The sequence below is a fragment of the Gracilinanus agilis genome, chromosome 4, assembly GCF_016433145.1.
Source record: "Gracilinanus agilis isolate LMUSP501 chromosome 4, AgileGrace, whole genome shotgun sequence".
Classification (NCBI taxonomy): domain Eukaryota; kingdom Metazoa; phylum Chordata; class Mammalia; order Didelphimorphia; family Didelphidae; genus Gracilinanus; species Gracilinanus agilis.
Window position 1 is genome coordinate 521,850,062 of NC_058133.1, and position 16,671 is coordinate 521,866,732.

General features: G+C 62.9%; 1 protein-coding gene across 1 annotated transcript; it reads left to right on the plus strand.

Annotated features, from left to right (window-relative positions):
- The first annotated feature begins 694 nt into the window (after positions 1–694).
- On the plus strand, positions 695–15,890 carry POFUT2 (protein O-fucosyltransferase 2). The gene is made up of 10 exons (XM_044675708.1): positions 695–876; positions 1,513–1,763; positions 3,547–3,691; positions 4,424–4,534; positions 7,521–7,587; positions 10,493–10,618; positions 11,185–11,365; positions 11,608–11,731; positions 14,365–14,614; positions 15,318–15,890. The coding sequence occupies exons 1-9, from the start codon at positions 695–697 to the stop codon at positions 14,516–14,518; spliced, it is 1,341 nt and encodes a 446-aa protein (XP_044531643.1). The 3' UTR covers positions 14,519–14,614; positions 15,318–15,890.
- The last annotated feature ends 781 nt before the right edge of the window (positions 15,891–16,671 follow it).

Genomic DNA, 16,671 nt, shown 5'->3' on the forward strand with positions numbered 1-16,671 from the left:
CAAACTCCACTTCCAGCCTCCCCCTCCCACAGGATGGGATCCTTTGCCCAAAAGCCCTCCAGGCCCATCCCCTGTCTCTGCCGTGTGAGCTGACTCGGCATTCAAGGTCCTACAGAATTCCTTGTGGCTGGGGCAGCAGAGGGGGCACCACAGCAAAGGCCACTCGCCCTCCAGGTAGTCTGGCTGAGGTCCCTACAGTGGACGGATGCTGTCCTTGCCCCGATGGTGGGCTGGGGGCTTGCGCTGGAGCAGATGAGAAGGAGGGGCCAAGGACCGAAGTCCCCTGGGAAGCGGATCGGGGTGGCCACGAGGGGGCCCCCGCGGGGAGGAAGCTTGGCCAGGCTGTGAAAACCGAGAAGGGGCGTCCGAAGTGGCCAGCGATGGCCCCCTCTGCCCTGCCTCCGTTTCCCCCTCAGTGAAACGAGGCAGAGGCGGCCCCAGAGTGCGTCCTTGGGAAGGAGGCGGCCGAGGTCCGGCTTCTCTCTAGGGATCCCTGAGGACCCGCATGAGGGTTTCCAGCAGCGGAGCCTTTAAGCGCCCAAACACGCACATGCGCACACCTGCGCTTGGTTGGGGATGAGGGAGAAAAGCGAAGGCTCTGGCCAGTCTGCGCGTGCGCTGCGCAGCCCCGGAAGCGCTTTTGCCAGGCGGCCTGAAAGCCGGAACTGCGTGTGCGCGGCACGCCCCTGAGGACATGGCTGCGGAGGTGCCTCGGTCCCGGGCTGTTCCGGGGCCCGGGCGGCGGCTGCTCCTCCTCCTCCTCGCGGCGCTCACCTTGCCGCTGGCCCAGACCCAGGGAGACGAGTTCCGGCCGGGCCAGTGGGGGGCGGCGGCGGCGGCAGGGGGCGGGGCGGCGGCCGCTGCGCAGGGACGCAGGTGAGGGGCGGGGCTTTGTGTTCCCGCCTGTGGAGGGGCGGGGCTTAGCGTCCCCCTGGGGCTGCCAGGCTGATGCTTCAGTATTAGGTGAAGAGAAGAGAATGGGGCAGCCCCGCTTGGGGGGTGATCGCACCTTTTACGGAGGGGTGGGACTGAGGCCCGCCCAGGTGACGTGACTTGCCCAGGGTCACACAGTCAGTAGTCCTTTTTATTGATTGATTGAAAGGGAGTAGTTGGGGGAGGGGAGCAGCCGAGAGCCAGGCTCGGAGATGGAAAGTCCTGGCTTCAAACCTGGCTTTGTGACTTTGGGCAAGTCACTTCACCCCCATTGCCCAGCCCTTTGGGCTTTTCTGCCTTGGAGCCATCACACAGGATTGATTCCCAGACGGAAGGGGCCGGTGTTTTTAAAAGGGAGCACCTGAGGCAAGACTGGAATTCAAGTCTGCCCACTCCTGGGGGAGGGGAGGGTCTTCACCCCATCTGGTTCTTGGGGCTCCCCCCCCCAGAGTCAGGAAGCTCCAAGCCCAGGTCCAGCCTCGGACACTCCAGCCAGGACAGCTCCTGGCCTCCATCCGCCTCTGCTTCCTTATCTGGAAAATGGGGACAAGGCCGTGATGGGGTCCCCCTTCCCCTCAGATACCTCCTGTATGATGTCAACCCTCCGGAGGGCTTCAACTTGCGGCGGGATGTGTACATCCGGGTGGCGTCTCTGCTGAAGACCCTGCTGCGCACAGAGCCGTGGGTGCTGGTGCTGCCCCCCTGGGGCCGCCTCTACCACTGGCAGAGCCCGGACATCCGCCAGGTGCGCATCCCCTGGGCAGACTTCTTCGACCTCCCGAGCCTGGGCAAGAACATCCCCGTCCTCGAGTACGAACAGTTCATGGCAGGTAAAGGCTAAGCAGGCCACAGCGTGGGAGGGTCTCCTGGCCCTGCTGGTGACCCCTGGAATCCCCTGGGCCCAGGTCAGGAGCAAGGGCTAGCCTGGGCACCCAGGCCGCGGTCTGTGCTTTGGGAGTGGGGCTAGAACACACAGACGAATGCAGAGCGGGAGGAGGGAGAAGCAGAGAACAGAGGTGGAGAGAGGGGTGAGCCTGGTCATGTGGGTCAGGGATCCTTCCTCTAGAGACAGGAGGTCCTGGGTTCAAGTGTGGCCTCGGACACTTCCTAGCCGTGTGACCCTGGGCAAGTCACTTGACCCCCATTTCCTTGCCCTTAGCGTACTTCTGTTGCCGTTCATTCATTGTAAGATGGAAGGTGAGGGGTTAAAAAAAGAAAGAGCCTGAACATCAGGACCCTTCCCGTGCCGGTTCCTTCCTCCAGACCCCCAGCCTTCTTATAGCTCAGAGCCCCCAGAATTAAACCCTGCGCTGCCCTCGATAGTCCAGGACGAGGCCTGCCCCCAGGCCTGGACCGTGGTCCCCCTTTTGGGCCATCGTGAGCTGACAGGCCACGCACATCCTCGGGCCTTTTGGAGGGGAATTTCTGTCTGCAGTCGTGCCTGTGCGTGGCTTGGAACGTTGAGTTTTTTAACCCGAGTGGCAGACTTTCTATTTATCTCCGTGAAACTCCGTCTGCTTAGATCTGGCCCAGATCTTCTAGGAACCTGCCTCGCTGCCTCCTGGCTTTATGCCGTCTCTCTTACACCATGGCTACAAATGGGCCCCTCCCCGGTGACCGTCCCAGCTTGTCTCAAGCCAGCCAGGAACGACGAGACGCTCCTGGGGTCTGGCCATTCCGCCTGGTCGGCGTCCCCCCAGCATAAATCCCCCCCGATCTGCCCATCTCCTGACCCCGGCCAGGGGCTCGCTTCCTCGCCGCTCCTTGCTACGGCTTCTCCATCCGTCATTCTCGCTAGCCTTACAAGCCGCCTTCTCTCGTGCCTTGGAAATAGGAACGCCATTTGCCCGTCCCTCCTTCCAAAGCGCCCAACGGCAGCCGGGGACCGTGTCAGCCCCGCTAGGCCCCGGCTGTCCTGGTGACTTCGGCTCGTGCGGGCGCTCACAGGAAGGAGGGCCCAGGTGCCAACCCTCACCCCTTTATCGGCGGGGGACCCTGTCTAGCCATTGCACCCGCCTCGTCTGCAGAGCGCTGTCGCAGTGCCGCCTCTCTTTACCAGCCTCGGGTGGCAGCTGTTTCCCCCATTTCGCCACGGGGGCACGAGCGCTTCCGTCTTCTGGCCCTCGTTATCTCTGCCCCAGCCGGGTTGTCCTGGGAAGCACAGTGGACCGGAAAGACCGGAGCCCACCCTCATTCGGAGGGACACGTGGGTTCAACAAGGCAGCCCAGAGCAAGGGCCAGGGAGAACGGCCCACGGGGAAAGCGGCTCCTGGAGGCCTCGGGCACGTTCTCTCCCGATTTCTGGCCATGTGGGCAAGGGGAGGCCCCTGCACTGGTCAGGGCCCCCTGAGGTCAGTGGGACGCCCTTCGAGAGCCCAGAGGTGGCCACAGCTTTAACCCCGGGCCGTGGCCCTCGGACACCGTCGCCGCAGATTGCTTTGTGCCGTGTTTGGAAGGACTGTAAGTCTCGGAAGGCTTCCCCAACCATTCTGAGGCCTCTTCGGTGCTCCTCGGTCTGGCCAAGCCACGACGTTGCGAAGCCCCTTTCCAGAGCTCATCGTGCCCGCAGCGCAGGCAGGTGGCCTTCCCTAACCCCGCCTGCTTCTCTTGCAGAGTCCGGCGGCCCCTTCATCGAGCAGGTGTACGTCCTCCAGGGCTACGCGGAAGGATGGAAGGAGGGCACCTGGGAGGAGAAGGTGGACGAGCGGCCGTGCATCGATCAGCTCCTGTACTCGCGGGACAAACATGACTACTACCGGTAACGTGGTGAGGCCCCGGCAGCGCTGCGGGGGCCGCGGAGCACCAGGGGCTCCCTAGACAGGGCGTCAGTGCGCGTTCGTGTCCCCGCTTGGGCTCTGTCCTTCCCGTCCGCCCCAGGCTTCGCTCCCAGAGCGCTCTCGTGCCCCAAGCGCTGGCCCGGCCGGGTTCCGAGCAGGACAGGTGACTTGGGAAGGCCGGCTCTGCTTAACCTTCAGGCCTCGGGGCCCCGGACCTCCTTGGGGGGCTTCAGGCGGGGGCCGGGCAGTTGCCCTTCCAAGCCCCGGACTCTGGCGTCTTCTGATGAGGAGCTCTGTGGAGTTTGGGAGTCCGTGCATTTCCCATCATCGAGCTAGTGCCCGAGGCCTAACCTTGGGGGGTTCTGCGTCCGCTCCCCTTTTCGCTCGGGCCTGCTCTCTTTAGGTTCTCGTTGTCTCGAGCCGGGAGAAGCCGCGCGGCTCGCCCTCGGCTGTGTCAGAACCTGGGCCTCGCGAGGTCCGCTGAGTGCAGAGTGCGCCGGAGCACGCGCCTTGTACTGCTCCGAGGTGGGCTCGGGTCACAGCCGGGCCTCGCTTCCAGCCCGGGGCGGCCCCGTCTCCCAGAGCAAGGTCGCGCGCCCCCTGCCCAGGCTCGGTCGTAGGCCCTCAGGAGCCCTTCAGCGCCCGGGGCGGGATGGAGTGTGCCCTCGCCAGCCAGTGCCCACTGACAGGGGCGCTCTTTGTGTTCCCCACAGGGGCTGGTTCTGGGGCTATGAAGAAACAAGGGGCCTCCGGGTGTCCTGCCTGTCCGTGCAAGGCTCTGCCTCCGTCATCGCCCCCGTGCTGTTGAAGAACACGTCAGCCCGGTAAGTGGCCCAGACGGGCCAGCCGTGCTTGGGGAACCGGCCAGCATTCGCCGAGTGTCTGCCGGGGACCAGGGCGCACTGCCTGGGCACGGAAGCGTGTTTTCTTGCCCGTTTCGTCGTCTGTTAAAGGTGGCCAGACTGGGCAGCTCCGAGCCTGAGGTAGGACCTGGGGGAGGCCTCCTTGGAGCAGCTCCAGCCTGCTGGGGTGATGAGATCCCCACACACAGGAGGAAGGAGGCCGGCCTCAGCAGCGCGGGGCTCCCCCAGGCCGAGAAGAGCTCCTGGATCTGTGCACAGGGCAGGGCTGAGGGGTGTCCTCTGCGGGTCTCGTCCTTCAGGGGGTCTGAGAGGACCCGAGTGCTCTCCACGAGGCGGGCAGCTCCAGCTGTGTTTGGGGTCATCCGGGGAGCTCTCTCTCACTCACTGAAGTGTGCTGATTAGACCCGTTTCTGTGGGTTGGGTCCAGTCGGTAGTAGTGGTGGTGGTGTTTCTCCGCAGGGTTCGCCTCTATTTTTAAGCCGCCACAGCTGCTGGCGGGTACGAGCTTGGGTTTGTTCTTGCTGGGGGGTCTGGCCCTGCCCCGGGGGACGTTCACGGTGTCAGAACGCCGGCCACGGCGGGGGAGAAGTCCCTGGGCTTTCCTTTACCTCCTGAGGAAGTCCCTTTGGCCTCTAGGACAGACTCCCGTAGAAACAGGCCGCGACGTGTGCAGAAGGCGGGGGCCTTCGTGGCCGCACGCCGATGGAGAAAACCGCAGCTGGACACTGTCCGTCGTCGTTCATTTCGAGTGCGGCCTTCTGCTCCCCCCTGCACTCCCCTGGCCCGCTCTGTCGAGACCCCCGAGGGGAGGGAGGGCTGCTCGGGGCCTCCCTTCCTGTGGGCTGGGATCCGGGCGCCCTAGACAGGCGGCTCTGCTCTCTGCTCTCCCGTACTCGTCCCAGGCCTCTCCTTCGCACTTACTCTCCGGCGGGCTGCGCCCAGGGCTCGGGGGGCTGAGAGAGACCCTCCGGGAGTCGCGGCGGCCCTCTGCTAACTGGGGGGATGGAGGCCAACATGGGGAGAAGATCAAAGGCTTCCTGGGCCTTCCCGAACACGAGGGAGGGAGAGGAGAGGCAGGGACTCGCGGGTGCCTTTTCTGCCGTCCCTGCCCTGCCGCGGCGCCCGATGAGGCCTCTTGGGCTCTGGGGCACCCCAGAAACAAATAAGAGAACTCCCCGCTGCACCCCCCCGCGTCTTCTCTGCCCTTCTCTTGGGCACCCCCTGCCTGTGCTTTCTGAACTCGCAGCTTCCCCTGAGCAAAGGCCTTCCCAAGATGGGTCCGATTCGGGCTCATGCGGACGGTCAGCGCTGTGTGCTTTCTGGCTGGGTTCTCTGTTCCCGGGGCCTCCTGTGGCTCCCGCCCAAGGCCCAGCCCTCGGCCAGCAACCCAAGCAAGCCCCCACCCCATCTCTTCAGCCTCTCCCCCCTCGGGCTCCTTCCGCCAAGCCCCCCTGCCCCCAACAGTGCCAGCATCCTTGCTGCCCCTTGTGGCTGAACTCAAAAGGCCCGTCTACACGAGGTGTCTACACCTTCTTGCTCGCTGCCTGCTGTCTGACCCCGTCTCCCCACTGAACCTGCCGCCTTCTCCTAAGGGACCCATGAGCCTTGAGGGCCAAATCCAGCGGCCTTTCCGAGCTCTCCAGCCGCATGGCCAGCAGACATCTCGTGCTCTGCCCGCCCCCAGCAGAACTCGTTCCCCTCCTCCTGCCTTCCCTGCTCCTGTCCAGGGCACCAGCCTCCTCCCAGGCCCCCAAATCCAACATGGCGCCTCACCTCCCCAAGGGCGCCCTCCTCCCACCTGGCTCTTGCAGTAGCCTGTGGCTGGCCCTGCGGCCTCTAGTCCGTGCAGCCAGGCGTGATCGTGTCAGCCCCACTCGGGGAACTCTGGGGGCTCCCCACTGTTTCTGGGAGCGCATACGAGACGCTCTGCTTGGCCCGCAAAGCCCTTCCTGGCCACCCGGCTGATGGCCAGGAGCCTCCGCTCTTGGCCTTCTCCCCAGCCATCCGCCCCCCTTTCTGGGCGCCCTCGTCCTCCCGGCTCCTCGCCGAGGGGGCAGGGCCTGGTTCTGGCCCTTTGTGGCCCCAGCGTCTAGCGCGGGTGCTCTGTGGAATGGGCATCCGTGGAATGGGCCCGGCGGAGCTCCTCGGAGCAGCTTCTCAGGAGTCGGGTGTCTCCGATGGTTCCTCGGGGCCTGGCTCCGGGGTTTGAGGGTCTGCCTGGGCCAGAGACCTCACAGGTTGGATCAGAACGGAGGAATCGCCTTGGAAACCACATGGTCGTAGGATGGGCAGTCGAGGTCCCTGGGGTGCTGAGGCCCTCCCCCTCTCCGGCCTCCCCTCCCTCGCCAGGGCCCGTGGGAAGGTCCAGAGTGGAGCAGCCGGTGCCCGGGAGGGCCTGGCCAGCCCTGAGGGCCTCTTTTCCCCGCCATCCCGATTCCCCTGGTGGAGCCGGATGGGCTGCTGTCTCCAGTAGTTCGTGGGAAGCCGGGTGGGAGACTCGTGGGATTCCCAAAGGCAGGAGGAACGTCACGGAGGGACCCTGGAGGGAGGCAGCGGGGAGAATTTCCTCACGGGGACGCTCGTCCCACAGTGCGTCGGGCTGTGTCAGGGTGAGCTCCCCATCCCTGGCGGTGTATGAGCAGAGAGGCTGACTAGAGGCCCATCCACGAAGAGTCTCCTAGTAGGGTGGGACGTTGGCCTTGGGCCGGGCGCTTAGCCTGGCGGTCTGTGAGCTCTCGTGTCCTCCGTCGTGTAGGAGTTCACAACAAGTTCTGAAAAGGGGTGCCTGGGCCCGGCCGGCCACAGAGCCCCATGAGGGAGCTCGGGGCCGGAGAGGCAGCGGTCACCCGGGCCCTTTGCCTCCCTCGTGGTGCCTCTGGGGGCCGGCAGCCTGGGCTGACTGAGCCCCACGTCACGTCGCTCTTTTGTTTCTCCCGCCTTGAACTAGATCCGTGATGTTGGACCGAGCGGAGAACCTGCTGCACGACCACTACGGAGGGAAAGAGTACTGGGACGTGAGTAGCCGGCGGGGCTCCTGGCGGGGCTCCTGGCGGGGCTCCCGGCGCTTCCTGTTTGCACACGCTCTTGCCCGGAGGGACCCCGGAGGGACCCCGGAGGGCGCCTGAGTCACCCGGGAGGCGAGAGAGGCAGCACTTGGGTGTCAGGCCTGAGGCCTTGTCTGGTCCAGAGCCGCAGGGAGCCCAGCGAGGAGTCCTGGGCCTTCCTGCTTAGCCACCCTCACTGTGTGACCCCAGAAGTTGGGGGGCCCCTGGGAAAGCAGTCGGGGGTGCCTTCTCACCCCAGCTGCCACCTGCTGAACCGTGGAAACAGGCCGTAGGATGGTCCCTGAGAGGCCAGGGGTCTGGAGAGTCCTAGTCAGGCATTGGCAGGGCCACCCGGGGGGAAGTGGGCCCCCTTCCGGACAAAGGGGCGCCCTTGGTCCCTGAGAAATGCTGTCACTGTCCCTCTCTGGAGGGGGCTCCCTTGGGGTGTGGGTGCCAGGAATGAGCCCCAGAGAGGAGATTCCTTTGGACGCTTGGTCTGCAGGGAAGAAATGGGCTTTCTGCTTTTGCTGACGTCTGATCCGGCCTGAACAAGGCCTGCTGGGTGGCCTGCGGGGTGGCCTGCGGGGTCTTGACTTCTGGCCACTGCAGAGGCTTTCAGCTGGGTCCCAGCCTTGTTGGGCTCATCACTGATGCAGTGACCAGCCCAGCTGGGAGGGTTTTCTCCACCCCGTGGGGCTTCTCTCAGTCAGGAAGCGCCAAGAAAGAACGACCAGGCCTGCCCCCTCCTCCTCCTCCCTTCGGGCTAGCCGAGGTCCCAGGCCTGCTCCGTGGCAGCCACCGAGCCTTCAGCCCCGTGAGGATCCCCCTGGCCCTTCCTCCACTGGTGACTGGCCTCGTTATGACCGTGAACGAGTCATGAGGCCTCCTGCCTCTGCCTCTGCCTCAGTGCCCTCCTCTGTGAGGTCAGGCTGAGAATGCCCTCCCCCCGGGGCTGTTGGAAGGACCAGAGGAAGTTGTGTCTGGAGAGGGCTTGGCAAACCTCAGCACGAGGTAGGAAGAGCTTTCCTGGGGATGAGGGGGATACTCTGGCCCTCCCCGGCTCTTGGGAAGGTCATGTTAGCCATGGAGATGAGGAGGTGCAGGGAGAGGGAGGGAGAGATGGCGGGGAAAGGGGAGAAGGAGACCCAGACGCTTCTCGTGCCAGCCCCTGAGCCTCACGGGGGGCACAAACAAGTAGCCATCTTGACGGTAGGGACCAGGCTCCCTGGGCTCACCTCCAGAGGTGAGGCCTCAAAGCCGCCCCCCGCATAGAGCCGATGGCTGCCTGCTGGGCACTGCAGAGAGCCTGTGCCAGGCTGGGCCCATAACTGGTCTCCCCTTTGTCACGGCTGAGAAACCCTCCGTGTCGTCCTGAACCCTCAGTTACCCGGAGCCCCCGTGCCTGCCGGACACAGATCGGCGCTGCCTGCTTTTGAGACAGAACCTGGAAGGGCAGGCGGAGCCTGAAAAGCATCTCAAAGGAAGGAATGTGATGGCGGAGCTCCTGCTCCATGGCAAAACGGACGCGGCCTCCCTCTCCTCCCTTGTCAGCGGCTCTGGGCAGGAACGTGGGTCCAGATCAGGCTTAGGGGGTTGGAGGTCATTAGGGAGGAGTCCAGGGCCTTGCAAGGAGGGAGAGTCCAAGGGGAAGCCGAGCCGGGACGTTGGGGGTCGGCCCGTGGGGCTCCCCTCGGCTGTCCGGGAGCAGCAGGGAGATGCTGAACGTGCACGTCATCTCTGGCTTGAGCTTCCTGATGTCGAGATCAAATACCCGAACCCTGGTTCGGGCGGCTCTGGACAAGGGCGCCGGGCTGGCGTCGTTCTCGTAGGCTTGCGGGGCCTCCTCGTAGCTTCGGAAGTCAGATGCTCCCGACTGGCCAAAGACGATAGCCAGAACGACGCCGGCGCCGGTGGTGTTCGTAGGAAGCCGAGCGTCGGACTCTCGATTCCGTTACGGCTGACCCATGTACTTGGTGTGAAAAGCTTCCTGCCGATCACAGCAGCTCTTTGCTTAGCATCGATTTCCACCCCCGCTGTCGAGCGTCTCCCCAATACCACACACGCCTGGCCCAAGAGGCGCCTGGGCACGACGAATCTCCGGGGCTCCAGTGGAGCCTCTATTTAAGGACTCGGAATCTTCGGCGTTCCCTTCGCCCCGTCTTCTAGTGAGGTCGCTGAGCAAGCCCCCGGGCCCGGGCCCCGAAATGCTGGCGTCCCCCGTTGTACCGGTCGTCTCAGCCCACGCCCAGGAACCTCCAGGACACCAGCCAGTAGCCACCGACGAGCAGCCTGAACAGGCGTCGGCGCCCTCGCCACGAGCCCCGTAAGCACCCCCGCGTGCGCCGCAGTCTGCTGGCAGAGCGCCTCGCGAGCCACCCCAGTAATTCTGTTCTCCCTTCTCGGCCACGCCTGAATAACAGACCAACGAAGCGATGCCCAGTCTCCCGCCACAGCCAGGACTCGCTCCGTCCCACTTCTGGGTACCGCTTAGCCGGCTGCCTGCCTCCCTCTTTAGCCTCGTGCCTCCGGGCACCCATCAGCACGCTGGGCTCGTGGAACCTTCGGCCCTCTTCCCTGCCTCTTCTCGTGGGAGCACGTCAGAGCTTCCCCGAGTTCCTCGAAGCCTTGTTCCGTGGCCTTACCCGGAGGCCGCCTTTTCCATCCCGAGCAGCGGCTGAGGGCCGCAGTCCAAAGGGCTGACCGCCACTGAACACAAGATGGGGGCACGTGGCCTAGTACCAAGAAACGTGGCGACGCTTTTAGCCTTTTAAATGCCGGGTAGCCTCGGAGGCGGGTCAGTCTCGAGCCTGCAGCTGAGGTCTGGGGTCACGCGCGTCCGGGGGGCCTTTGCTCATCCGAGTTTGTGTTTTGGCAGACCCGTCGGAGCATGGTGTTTGCCAGGCACCTTCGTGCCGTGGGAGACGACTTTAGAAGCAAGTACTTGAACTCCACCAACGAGGCAGACGGGATACCTTTCACCGAAGACTGGACCCAAATGCAGGTCATTTGGGGCGTCGTTTTCTCTTCCCCGTCAGACAGGGATCGGCTCAGGAGGGAATCCCTTTGTCCCCAGCCTCACAGAACGTGGTGCCCACCGGGCAGGGCGTGGAATGAGCCATTGCCCGTAGCCTTTGCTGCCCAGTTCCCTGCAGGCCGTGCTCCTGAAGGAGCTGAGGTCAGTGCTGCGCCCAAAGGCCCGGAACCATCTTGTAAACGGCCATGGCGGCGCCGCCAAGCGTCTTGGCCAAAGCAGCAAGCTAGGTGCCCCCCTCCCTCAGATTACGATGCGCCTCTGATAACGCATCCCTTGGAGGTCTAGAAATTCTCCCCGGCTTCCCCCCCAGCTCCTGGTTGTCAGAAGACGGGGGACAATTTAAATAGTGAAAACGGGGTTCTCGCCTTAAACGCCCTCCACAACAGCTCAGGGTCAGAGCTCAAGAGAGCAGAACCTGCCAGGCTGAGCCGGTGCGGAGGAGGGTGGGCGGAGGACGTATCCGGAGCCCTTAGGAAGACTCCCATGACGGCATCGTGTCCCATTTACAGCATGTCCCGGTTGTTCTCTGCTAGGTCAAGCTGGGCACCTCCCGGGGGGGCCCTTACCTGGGCGTCCACCTCAGGAGGAAGGATTTTATCTGGGGTCACAGAGAAGATGTGCCCAGCCTACAGGGAGCAGTGAAGACCATCCGGAGCCTCATGGAGACCCACAAGCTGGCCAGGGTCTTTGTAGCGACGGACGCGGTTAGAAAAGGTACGCCGGGCGGGGTGGGAGCCCCACGGTCACTCCCAAGCCTTGCTTCTGGGCCACCCTTATAGACTGGAATCGTGTTCTTCCAAATGAGCCAGTAGGGGAAGGCTGGGTAGGTTGGCTCATTCTCTGAAAGATTTCCTCAACTCCTCCCCAAGTTGCCTGAGCCTTCCTGGCCCCGGGCTGCTCTCTGGGGGCCCCAACGGGCCTCGTCCCAGCTCTGGGATCGTGTTGTCACCTTCCAGAGGCCGAGGAGCTCAAGCGGCTGCTTCCTGAAATGGTGAGATTCGAGCCTACCTGGGAGGAGTTGGAGCTCTATAAAGATGGTGGTGTGGCCATCATTGACCAGTGGATCTGTACCCATGCCCGGTAAGCCCTTGCCCCGGGGGGACTCGAGAAGCCTCTCTCTGGAGTCTGGTAGGGCCTCCTGTGTGTGCTCAGTTCTCCTTACCATCTGAGGCTGAGAAGTTTTGTCGTTAGGTCCATGGGGAGGTAGGAGGGGGCAGCTCTAGCCCAGGACTGGCTCACTCCGTGCCCTGCCCCATGGGCACTCCTCACCCTCCCAGAGCTTATAGCCCAGCTGGGAGGGGGCCCCCGAGTCTGACAGGCTCCAAGGTCAGGCATTCTAGAGAGGGATGTCCCGGGATGTCTCCTCTACCAGGAGAAGCTCCTCAAGGCAGAGGCATCGGGGCCAAGCCTTGAAGTGCAGAAGGAATATCTGACAGCTGGAGGGCCGGTGAGGCATTGAGGGATGTGGTGTGTCCAGTGCAGAGGGCCCTGGCCCACTGAGGGCCCTCAGTAAATAGTGCTCGAGGGTTGGGGATCCAGGAGGCAGCAGGTCAGCCGGAGTCAGTTCCCGAGGCCTTTGAGGACAGTCTCCACACTGCCTCTTAACGCGAGGCCCGGCACACAGTAGGCACTTAATCACTGTGCACAAAGCCACTGACTGACTATAAGCCCTCAGAGATGGCCTTTGAGAGTTGCTGGGAGGCCTCACTCCCTGGAAGTCTTTGCTGAGGCAGCGCCAGGGTGGGAAAACCTCTGTCACAGAGCCCTGGCCCGGGGCAGCTGCTTCATTTCGCTGTTCCTCAGTTTCCTCATCTGTATATTGAAAAGGTCTGAACTAAACTAAATGCCTCTGCAGGCTTTTGTTTTGGCTCTTAACCAATGATGCTGTGACTTCTCACGAGAGAGAGAGAGAGAGAGAGAGAGAGAGAGAGAGAGAGAGAGAGAGAGAGAGAGTGCGAGTGTGTATGATTATGACAAATTGGCACTTTAGTCGTCTCTTCCTACTCAAGTCTTTTATTTACTTCTCGATATGTACCGGTGCTGTCCCCCTGGTAGAAGGGAAGCCCCTTCCTTTGGGGTAAGCCCTGCTTCTGGTTTTGTCTCTGCGTCCCCAGCTTGGAGGGAGGGAGGCAGGCACTGAGCAAAGGTCCAGGAGGCGCCTAAAGGGGAGATGAGAGAAGGCTGATGGGTCCTGTGCGTCAGGATCTGTCTATTCAGTAGATGCTGGTTCAGGGCTAAAAGGGACCTTGGAGCTTCTGGGGAACCAAGGTGACTGCCAGGGCCCGCAGAGACCTCATCTGAGGTAGGCTAGGCAGCCGAGTCTAGGGCTTGATCATCACTGGCGGAGGGGCCTGGAGGACTCTCTGCTGCCCTTTCTTCTCTGATGGGAGGTGCCTCATCACCCACCTTTGAGCTCTCCTCCTCTGCTGCCTCCAGATGCAGGCAGGGCTGCCTCATCCTCCTCGACTGACCCCAGAGCCCTGCCCGGCCTGTGGCTTCCTGCTCCCAACTTTCCTCATCATCCTTCTGACTCCACAGCGGGGTCCAGCTGACTTCTAAATCCTTTTATTTGCCCTCCATGACCCCCTGCTACAGCTTTGAACACTGAGCCTGCCCTTTACGCAGCGCCCTCCCCCATGGGCTTCTCTGACAGCTCCTCGGTCTCCTTTATAAGCTCATCCTTCATCTCTTCGCTCTCAAGCCTGGCTGTTGGCCCTCTGCCCTTTCTCAGGGGGTTCATGAGCTCTCAGGGATCCCCATATCATCTCCCCTCAAGTGAGTCCCCCCTTGAGCTAGAGCCCTTCACTCCCTCGGTGGCTTCTCCTGGAGGACATTCCAGATGAAGAAGCAGCCTACCTTGGGACACTGAGCACTGGCCTAGGAGCCCAAATGCGCATCCCGCCCTGGGAAGAATGTTTCCTTTTGGGGTCCTCGACAAGGCACTTTACTTCTCTGGGTATTGCCTTCCTTATCTGTAAAATGGGGGCAATAGCAGCCCGGGCCTCGCAGGATCAGGTTGGGGGCCACAGAGAACCTGATGTGTTCAGAGATGTGAGTTGCTATTGCTGCTGCTGCTGCTGCCACTGCTGCTATTGCTGCTGTTTGGACGTTTCCTCTCTCCGGGGTAGCATTTCCTGCAGAGATCTCTCGGGCTTCCTCCAGCCCCCTCCCCCCTCCATCTCTGGTTCTTTTATTTGGGGGGCAGGAGAGGTGAGGAACAGGAAGGAGATGGAAGGGCTCCAGGGTCACAGGTGCGGATACAGGCACCTCCTGAGGGATGATGGCGGTCCTCCCTTTCACATCTGTTCTGCCTCCTCAGCGACTCGTCTCTCCCCCTCACTCGGTGCCCATAGCCACGCCACCCCTGAGACCAGGCCCTCAGCCCCTTGGCTCAGACTCTCCGGCACAGAGCCAGGCCTCCCAGCCTGGAAGGCCCAGCATCATCTGGCTCCCTCTCGGGCCTTCAGGCTGCCCCCTCCCCTCCTCCTCCCCTTAGGGGTCTTTGGGTGCTCCCTCCCTGTTCTCTCCCCATCCCTCCAGGGATCAGAACATGGAAGATGGCCGAGTCGAGTCTGCCACAAGGAGAGAGGGCCTGCCCTACCTTGAGTGGTGGCCCCAGGGTGGGCAGGGAGGGTACATGTGTGTAAACACACGTGTGAAGCCATGCGTAGCTCTTATGGCCACGTGTGCTCTCGTCCTCCCTCCCTTGGCAGAGTCTTCATTGGCACCTCCGTGTCCACGTTCTCCTTTCGGATTCACGAGGAAAGAGAAATTCTGGGCCTGGACCCGAAAACGACTTACAACAGGTTTTGTGGGGACCAAGAACGACAGTGTGAGCAGCCGACCCACTGGAAGATTGCCTACTGAGGGGGCGCTGCCCGGCCCCTCACAGCACCCCCTGCCTGTGCCCTGGACGCTCGCTGGGCCAGCTGGTGGCATGGAGTGGCCAAGAGGCCCCATGTGGTGAGCTGAGCCCCCGGCCTGGGGAGGGCAGAGCCGCAGGCTTAGACTTCAGTGGACTCTCTGCCGCCGCTCCCACGGCCCGTGTTTCCAGGGAAGCCTTCCCTCGACTGAGGGCTCTGGTTGCGGCCTGGTGGGCCCGTTTCAGGGTCAGAGGCCTTTCTCAAGCTAAGGCAGTCCAGACGCTTGGGAAGGTTTCACAAGCACTTGGTCCGGTTTTCAAGTCACAGTTCAACCTCGATAAAGAAAGCGATATTGAACGTGGGCAGCCCGAGAGCCGAGATGGCCGCCCTCTGGAGGCCTCGGGGCATTACTGACCAAAGAGCCCAGGCCTCCCCTTCCCGAGGACCCAAAGCCAAGTCAGGTGGCTCCCCATCAGCCCTCAGGGGAGGGGCCCCCGTTTTCTGACCGGGTGAGATGGCTGCAGGGCCACGTGGCCCCTGGGAGAAGCGCATTCGTTCCCCGAGGCCCAGGGTCTTTCCAAGGAGCGAGTATTGCTGGCTGCCACCCAAACAGCCTCTGAATGGGGGTCCCGCTCAAGTGGTCTGTGCCCCACGAATGTGAGAGGCAACAGTGCTGCGGCCGGGCCCGGCCTGCGGTCTTGCACTTTTGTGGCTGGCCTCTTGCCCATTCTTGGTCCCCAGAAAAGATGCTGGCAGGTTCCCCGACTTGAAATCCTTTTCCTCTCTTCCGGCACCCCCTTTAGGAACAGTTCTACCAAAGAAAATGGCCTCCAGCCCACAAGCCTGGGCCAGAGGGGCCGGCCCGGAGGCCCGAGGGACGAATCATCCATTCTCAGCCACCCCCACCCACGATGGACGGACGCTTTAAAGATCGCCTCCTGGGTGGGGCTCTTGGGAGGGGGTCTGAGGGCAGAGCAAACCAGGGGAGCCCCAGCTCGCTTCTCTGACACTCTCCTCCGCCCTTCCTGACCCGGACGCAGAGGAGGAGCTGCCCCTTGGCGGCCTGGTCAAGGCCCAGACGGGAGCTTGGAGGCACCCAAGCCCACGGCAGACGGCTTAGCACAACAGGGCGAGGCTGGCTTTGTCCCTCAGCCCATTGGCGCTCTCCGCCGTGCCCGGGCCTATGCCCAGTGCCCGCACAGTATTTATTGTTTTCCACACGTGAAGTCAAGTATTAGGAGGGGAGCAGAGTTTCCAGGAAGCTCGCGGCCTGCCGGGGGGCTGCTTCCTCCTTTCTAGCCTTGGACCTATGCAGTAGATCATGGAAGCCATCCGTGTGCCTCCTCTTTCTGAGGAAAATAAAATGCTTTGTAGTACGCGGTGAGTGCTTTATTCTAGGGCTTGGTGGCTCCCAGACAAGCTCCACCTGGCTAAGGAGGGATTTGAACTGGGCTCTTCCTGCCCCCTGGCCGCCAGGTAGGCTTGGTCTGTGTGCTCAGGGCGTCCTTGGGGCCATTGTCAGCCACAGAGCTGCTGATCAGACCTCAGGGAAGACGGGCCGGATTCCCCTTAGTTCTGGCGGGGTCAAGAGGCTGGCCCACAAGGGACAGAATGAGCAAGGCAGGGAGTGGGGAATCTTGGGAGGTCGGATCAGGCCAATAGCAGGCTGCTCTCTCTGGGTTCCTGTGCCTGATGGCATGCCAGACAAGTCCTCAACTCCCCTGGGTCTCCTAGCTTTGGCCAAAGAGCACGGGCCTCGGGAAGCCGGGCACAAGGAGGCCCCGAGCCCACTGACCTGGTTCTTCGTGTGCCCCAGGCTTTCCCTCCGCCGAGCCAACCCCACGCCGTTAAGGCGCCAGCTCTGAGGAAGCTGCCGGGTGCTTTGGCTCAAGAGAACTGGGGGGAGGTGGGGTTCTGGCTCGGGGCCCCTCCAGGCCTGGCCTCCCCTTGTGGGACTCTGATCCACATCCTGGGGCAGCCCAGAGTGGGGCATCTGCCCGGTGGCTGGCCACCTCGTGCATCTCTCCAGGACCATCTCCTCCCATTTCTGCAATGACGGCTCCATCCTTTCTGCCCTTGCCCTTGGCGGGGAGCTGTTTCCCAGAGTGCCACTGGGCGGATGGAGTGTTACTTCAGCGGCTGCGGTTGGGAGCCCCT